The 8140-nt window shown below is 44.4% G+C and overlaps 1 protein-coding gene across 1 annotated transcript; it reads left to right on the top strand.

The window, feature by feature from the left end:
• The first annotated feature begins 820 nt into the window (after positions 1-820).
• LOC136138785 (peroxisome assembly protein 12) lies at positions 821-3015 on the top strand. The gene is made up of 3 exons (XM_065897624.1): positions 821-946; positions 1240-1793; positions 2616-3015. Exons 1-3 carry the CDS (start codon positions 821-823, stop codon positions 3013-3015), a joined length of 1080 nt encoding a protein of 359 aa, XP_065753696.1.
• Positions 3016-8140: the final 5125 nt, after the last annotated feature.

Below are 8140 nucleotides of genomic sequence, written 5' to 3'. Positions count from 1 at the left end.
CTGGCTCCGGGCGCCAGACTTCAGTGCGGCGACCCAACACCTTGCCAAAAAGACTCTGTAGAGAGATAGGTATCAGAGCTGTGGCTTTCCAACAAGACAGCGATGCAAAACCAGCTAAGAAAAGTAAAACCAACCAGCGGAAAACTCCTCTCCAACCGAGCCCGCTGGAGCCTTCTTTACTTTCAGCTGGGGGCGGAAGCGGAAGTCGCTGTGAGATCATAGAGTTCTCTAGTTCCGGTCGCGGGCCCGCGTTCGGGGCTAGAGCGCCTCTCCATGGCCGGTTTCCAAGCGGCTTCTATTTCCGGTTGCGGCTTCTGACGTAAAGCCGAGAGCTCCTTTCAAACGCGGCGTCGCGGGTTCCTCGCCCCTCGCCTGGGGTCAGCTCGCAAGGACTGGCGCGGGCGGGGGGATTGCACAGCCCGCAGCTGAGCCAGGCCGTTGGGGCCGGCCTGCACTGGCACCTTCGATCCCTCAGCCGCCTGGCTTTTGAGCCCTCCGGATTGGGAGTCCGTGGTTGGCCGCCTCCAGGACTGCCGCTCGAGAGGCCAGCGCTCCTTCGCCGTACCTGTCCCCGCATAGTCACGCTTTTCCCTGTGAGGTGCAGCATTAATCAACTCACCTCTCCCGCACACTGCTTCCCTAACGTGGGTGTCCGCGTTGACTTCATTCTTCACCTTCACTTGAGACCCCTCCCCTCTGCCTCCGGAAGAGGTCTTTTTTGCCCAGTTCCTGTAAGATAGCACCCATCTGGCACCCCCAGAAAGTTCATGTTTACTAGAGAGTTTGTGGGCAAAGTAAAACCTAGTGCACACGCGAAACTATGGCTGAGCACGGGGCTCACATCACAACTGCTTCTGCGGTGGATGACCAGCCATCCATCTTTGAGGTGGTAGCACAGGACAGTTTAATGACAGCAGTGAGACCTGCTCTTCAGCATGTGGTCAAGGTAAGGATTTAATTCTCTGAAAAGTTTTAGGAACGTCCGGGTAAAAACCAAGCCAATAATCTGAATTTATTTGTTGGCCTAAGTCTTGAAATAACCAATTAGCATATAATGTACATCACGTGATTTAATGGTTATGGAGTCTCTTGTTATGTGTACTGAATACCCAGCACTTCGGGGAGGTTAAGGTAGACCCAGAAAGAAGTGTGGAAATTCAGAGGGAAAAAAAGGAAATATAAATACAAGGCATAGGAGCTGTGTAGTGGAATGAATTTCATTTATTTATTTTGCTTTAGGTTCTTGCAGAATCAAATCCTGCCTGCTACGGCTTCTTGTGGAAGTGGTTTGATGAAATCTTCACCCTGCTAGATCTTCTGCTCCAGCAACATTATCTGTCTAAAACCAGCGCCTCGTTTTCTGAAAACTTTTATGGCTTAAAGAGGATCGTAATGGGAGACACACACAAGCTTCAGAGACTGGCCAGTGCTGGTCTCCCAAAGAAGCAGCTTTGGAAGTCCGTTATTTTTCTGGTTCTTCTTCCCTATCTGAAAGTGAAGCTGGAGAAGCTGATTTCTAGCCTGAGAGAAGAGGATGAATATTCCATCCATCCCCCTACTTCCCGCTGGAAACGATTTTACAGAGCCTTTTTGGCAGCCTACCCATTTGTTAACATGGCCTGGGAAGGCTGGTTTCTTGTACAGCAGCTTCGATACATCCTAGGAAAGGCTCAGCATCACTCACCACTGCTGAGTCTGGCTGGGGTTCGGCTAGGTCGACTTACAGTTCAGGATATACAAGCTCTGGAGCACAAACCAGCCGGAGCCAGCATGGTGCAGCAACCAGCTGGGAGGTGAGGCCTTAACATTTCCCCAACATATTTGATTAATAAATCCTAAAATCTTATACCAATTTTATGAAATTTACCCCCCTCAGTCCACTTCGGGGTATTTCATAAAATCATCGAAAAATTCTTGTGTCCATAAAACAAGGATTGCCATCCTGGTAACCTTCCTCATCATAATGGCTACATTTTTGCACACACTTGCTATGTACCAGGCCCTTTGCTAGGTGTTTACGTATATTATCTCAATCCTCATCACAGCTCAATGAAATAAATGCATTAGCACCACTTAACAGTTGAGGAAACTAAGTTCTAACATTTGAGTACCTTGCCAAGGCCACACAGCTAATAGGCGGCAGAGCTGAGATTCAAGCCAGATCAGTACAATTCTAAAGACTGCTCTTAACCATGGTGCTATCCCGCTCCTAGTGTCTCTGTTCTCTGACAAGTTCAAATATATTCCTCAGTACTGCTGAGTTGTTTTTTAAGTGAGTTATTTCTTTTTCTGGATATACTATCTTCCACCCCCATAAAAGGTCTATATAATCAATGGCTCATTAATTTCCTTCTCAAAACACAAAGCAGCAAAGCCCTAGTCATTAAAAACAAAGCTTAGCTCCTAGAACTCCTAAACTACGGTAGGTCAGAAAGAGGGAATTGTTTCGAATGGACACTTACAAGTGAAAACGCCAGTCCAGCAACTGTTCAATCCCCAAGCTGAATCAACGATTCTAATGAAAAGTGTAAGAATTGCATGCGTATTAGTTGTTCTGTGATTGTACCTAAATAAACAGTTTCTCCTTTTGCCTCCTTGTTCTGTTCTCCAAACAGCGTTGGCGAGAAGATGAAGTCAGCTCTGAAGCAAGCCGTGGGAGGTGCCACCTCATGCCTCTCTACTGGCCTTTCGGTGGGTGTATTCTTCCTGCAGTTCCTTGAGTGGTGGTATTCATCCGGAAACCAAGAAACCATCAAGTCATTGACTGCCCTGCCTACTCCACCACCACCGGTACATCTAGACTACAATTCTGATTCTCCCCTGTTGCCCCAAATGAAGACTGTGTGCCCACTGTGTCGTAAAAACCGGGTGAATGACACCGTTCTCGCCACCTCTGGCTATGTGTTTTGTTATCGCTGTGTGTTTAATTACGTGAGGAGTCACCGAGCTTGTCCCATCACAGGTTATCCAACACAAGTACAGCATCTGATTAAACTGTACTCCCCTGAGAACTGAAAGGGATTAGCACCTTGTCTCACAACGAAATGACTGCACTATAAGGCCAGAGGGCTGGTTTTCCGCACGATAAATAGCATTGTTTGATCATCCTCAATTAATAATTGTATGAACTTTAAACAGCCACATGGATTTCTTTAAAAGGATGTACTCGTTGATCTTAACCTTTTAGCTTGCTCCCTAGACACCTCTACTTAGAGTTGACCGAGCTGGTCAGAGTGAGAGAATCAGGACTGGCAGGGGATGTGAGGGTCAGCATAGAGAAGGGGATCAAAGAGGGTACTCGGCACAGAAGCTTTTCCTGTCCCCTTCCTTAAAGGACAAGAGGTATAGAAGCTCTCAGGAAAAACCCAAGTTAGACCTCGTAGAGTGGGTAGTGAAGGGGAAGCAGGCCTTTTGAGAAAGGAAAGCATTTATCTGCCTATGAGGAATAGGTTTTATCGGTTTGCAAACAGTATGAAATATGGACCTCCTTTTTTAATTTAATTTAATTTATTTTTTAATACAGCAGGTTCTTATTAATTATCACTTTTATACACATCAGTGTATACATGTCAATCCCAGTCTCCCAGTTCATCCCCCCCCCCCCCACGGACATGCTTTTTATAGAAATACTTAGAAACACTTTCTCTTTCCATATGCTGAGACTCATTTGTTAAGTAACATTTGCTATAGTTTATCACCTTTTAAAGATCCCTTTGTGAACGACACATATCTTCCTTGGGAAACTGGTTACAGGAAAATAGGGGTTGAATGTATATACAGAATAGTCTGAAGACTTCAGTGTGAAAGCAAAGCTATTAATGAAGAGATGAAGTAAAATACTGCCCTAACTATGACTGTGTAAAGACAGTCATCTTTTCATAAGCTCTTTCTGCTTGCTGTTAAGAGTTTGCTAAGCTGACATGAATTATTCTGGCTATTACTAAAGTTTCTATGAAACGCTTAAGTAAATTTTAAGAATAAATGTTTTTTGGCAAAGAGCTGTTCCGTGTCATGATTATGTGGAAACTGAAAGATGAGTCGAGGTATTTAGAGTAAATTTTTCATTCAGGCCACCTTTGCCTTTTTTTTTTTTTTGCGGTACGCGGGCCTCTCACTGTCGTGGCCTCTCCCGTTGCGGAGCACAGGCTCCGGACGCGCATGCTCAGCGGCCATGGCTCACGGGCCCAGTCACTCCCCGGCATGTGGGATCTTCCCGGACCGTGTCCCCTGCATCGGCAGGCGGACTCTCAACCACTGTGCCACCAGGGAAGCCCTCTTTTTTTTTTTTTTAAGGTAAGTTTTTTTGCTTGTCTTTATGGAAATGAGGTTAGTCCTTTTTTATGTTTTTTATTTATTTTATTTTTGGCTGCATTGCCGTGCGCGGCCTTTCTAGTTGCGACGAGTGGGGGCTACTCTTCGTTGCGGTGCGCGGGCTTCTCATTGCGGTGGCTTCTCTTGTTGTGGAGCATGGGCTCTAGGCGCACAGGCTTCAGTAGTTGCAGCAGGCGGGCTCAATAGTTGTGGCTCACGGGCTCTAGAGCGCAGGCTTAGTAGTCGTGGCACACGGGCTTAGTTGCTCCGCGGCATGTGGGATCTTCCCGGACCAGGGTTCGAACCCATGTCCCCTGCATTGGCAGGCATATTCTTAACCGCTGCGCCACCATGGAAGCCCTCAACTTGGTGCATTACTTGCAGGTTTCAGCTCACATACCATCTCATTTATGAAATCTTATCTTGTTCTCACAAGCATAGTCACTGTCACTCCTTAGAACACCCCAAGCACACTGTTCATATGTTTCTAACTCTCCAGAATGGCACTAGAGTGTAGTGGTCATGTATATGGACTATAGTATTTGCAAGCACCATAAACTCTCTGTTCCTCAGTTTCCCCATCTGTGAAAAGGGAATAATGACAGTACCTACCTCACAGAGCTGTTACGAGAACTGAATGAGAACAATGCGATAACACCTGGTGTTATCACATACGTTGTATTGCAATGAGTTCTTTAATATATGTGTTCCCCCTCTAGATTGTGAACAGGACATGTGTCTCATTCTTCTTGCTAACAGTAAAGGCTGCATGGCAGAATGATAGTAAATGGGTTTTGGAATCAGATAGATAGGAGTCCAAATCCCAGCTCTGCTACTTACTAGGTGTGTAATCTTCAACTTTACTTCCCTGAACTCAGTTTCTTCATTTATAAGATAGTGAAAATAATGCATGTCTTATAAGTTGTTACAAGGACAATTTGAGATCATCAGAGTTGCAGATCTGGCCCAAAGAAGGCAGTCACTAAATGGTGCAAGTGATGGGTGGCCCCAGGACATAGTACCATGTTCAGAACACAGTAGATGCTTAGTAACTGATTATCGAATGAAAAGCTGACGTTATATGCCAGGCACCATGCTAACCTTTTTATATACATCATCGCACTTCATTCTCACAAGAACCGTATGGAGAAGGCACTGTTATTATCTCCACTTTACAAAGACGGAATGTGAGGTTTGGATTATCTTAACGAAGCCTTCTAAGCCAAAAAGTGCTAGAGCTAGGATTTCAAGGCCCTTGGTGCTTTAAAAAACAGCTGACTGAATGAGAGAATGAATGAAAGGAGACTCACCCAGAGTCAGGTGGTGGCGTGGTAGAACCAGCACTGTTACTCTTGGTCACCATGCTATCTAGTCTGCTATTCTAGCCGAATCATCTTGACAAATGAATTGAGAGTGAGATGGACGCTGGTATTTGGCAGTTTGTGTGTACTGACCAGGAAAGCTGTGCTATACCTATCTCGGCTGATAAATTGAAGTGCTCGGTGAATAAACACAAATAAATTGGGAGCTCTAGTTCTTCGCCAACTGTCAGCAGTGTGTCCAGATCATTTTCCCAAGACCTAGAAAAAACCACTGTACAAGCTACTGATTTCAAGTTGCTTTGTGGTATCAGAGCCAGAATGTGAGCTCCTTGCTGGCCTGATAACATACTATTCATAGCCAGAGGACTTAACTAAGGAACTCTGAAGAAGGAAGAGAAACCCTCTTTGCTCATCTTTCACATTATCCTTCCTTCTCCTGATTTGGTCCCTAATAGTGCATTAAAGAATAAGAAGGAGAACACAATACAGTTCCTAGCTCTTCTGCCCAAAAAATGTCCTTCCTGTTGATTGGGAAGGAAAAAGGAGGTACTTAGGTAGATTTCAGATTTTGAAGACTCCGAAGCAATCCAGAATCCCAAACTTGAAAGGCAGTGGAAGGAGTAGGGGCATTTGTATTAAACAGACCTGGCTGTGCATGCCATCTCTTCCACTTAACTGGCCATGTAATCTCAGGTTCCGTATCATGTGCCACACTCCCAGCTTGGTCCCTTGTGCCCAAATGCATATGTCCAGTAAATGACGGTCCTTTTTATCTTTCTAAAAGTAAGTGATATCAGAAGGATTTCAGTGTGAGAGTGAAGCTAAGAATTAAGGTAGGTAGTAGAACTAAAAATGAGACTGGGGACTTCCCTGGCGGTCCAGTAGTTGAGACTCTGTGCTTCCTCTGCAGGGGGCGCGGGTTCGATACCTGGTTGGGGAACTAGGATCCCAAATGCCGCGTGGCACGGCCAATACATTTTAAAATGAAATAAAAGTGAGACTGAATTTGGAAATGACGTGAGTGAAAAAGGGTTAAAGTTGAAGCTGAGAGCAGACGTCTGCAGCTTACTATGTTGCTGTGCTGATTATTCGTCATGGTATGTATTCTGCCTCCTCTCCTGGAAATAACTTTTGAGCCAGACAGGTACAAAGTGTCGTGCCAACAAAGCAGAACTCCATAGGAAAAGTAACCTCAGTTAAAAAAAAAAAAAAAAACCTGAGGGGGTATTCAGAAACCTATTTCAGAATGCCATTTCAGCATAAGCAAATTGGAGTAGAAACAAAGAGTTGTTTGATGGTTTGAGTTACTCGAGAGAAGCATGTTAGTTTCCTGTGGCTGCAGTAACAAATTGCCACAACCTTGGTTGTTTAAAACAATAACACTTTATTCTCTCACAGCCAGAAGTTTGACATACGAGGGCAGAAATCAAGGTGTCAGCATGGGCTGTGCTCCCCTCAGATGCTCCAGGGGAGAATCCATTTTGTGCTCTTCCAGCTTCCTGTGCCTGCCGGCATTCCCTCACTTGCGGCCACATCACTCCGATCTCTGCCTCTGTGGTCACATTGCCCCCTCCTCTTTTGTAGGTATCAAATCTCTCTCTACCTCATTCTTCTTTTTTTTTAAAGATTTTTTTTTGATGTGGACCACTTTTTCAAGTCTTTTTTGAATTTGTTACAATATTGCTTCTGTTTTATGTTTTTGGTTTTTTGGCCACGAGGCATGTGGGGTCTTAGCTCCCTGACCAGGGATCGAACCCACACCCCCTGCATTGGAAGGCGAAGTCTTAACCACTGGACCGCCAGGGAAGTCCCTCTACTGAATTCTTATGAGAACACTTGTGATTGGATTTAGGGCCCACATGGATAATCCAGAATAATTTCCTCGTCTCAACATCCTTTCTTAATCACATCTGCAAAGACCCTTTGTCCTTGTAAGTTAACGTTCATAGGTTCATCATCATCATCATCATCAATAATTGCTGGCCAGTATTCACTTGTTCCAGTTTAACCAGCATCCCCAAAAGAGATAACTGTCTCTTACCTGTTTATTTTTTTTCACTTGTTTTTTTTTAATTACTCAAACAATTGATGTTCATTGTAGGCCATTTAGAAAATAGAGAAAAGTTAAAGAAAAAAAGGAAAGGAAAAGAAATTCAATGAAAAATCATCTGTAATCCTCTCACCCAGGGGTAGCCAAACCTTCACCAAAGAGTATTTTTCTAGGCTGGGTCTTGTGTCCAACAAAAAGGAAAAGTAGGAAAAAGAGAATAAAAGTGAATAGAATAGGACAAACGATTTGGAAGGTGATAGAATAGGTTAATATTGCTCATAATAGATATGTACAGGACAGCTTAATCTAAAATAAATGTAGAGCTTTGAAATGAAATTAACCGTGACAGGAGATGCTTGTATGATGTATAGAAATAACACTCAGCCCTTTAGAGGAGGGACGTTTTAGCTTTGGCCCCTCACTTGAAAACCCCTGAATTTCCCCACTAATACTTCAT

The sequence above is a fragment of the Phocoena phocoena genome, chromosome 19, assembly GCF_963924675.1.
Source record: "Phocoena phocoena chromosome 19, mPhoPho1.1, whole genome shotgun sequence".
Taxonomy (NCBI): Eukaryota; Metazoa; Chordata; class Mammalia; order Artiodactyla; family Phocoenidae; genus Phocoena; species Phocoena phocoena.
The sequence above is the reverse complement of the archived record's forward strand: the minus strand, read 5'-3'. Positions and strand labels throughout refer to the sequence as shown.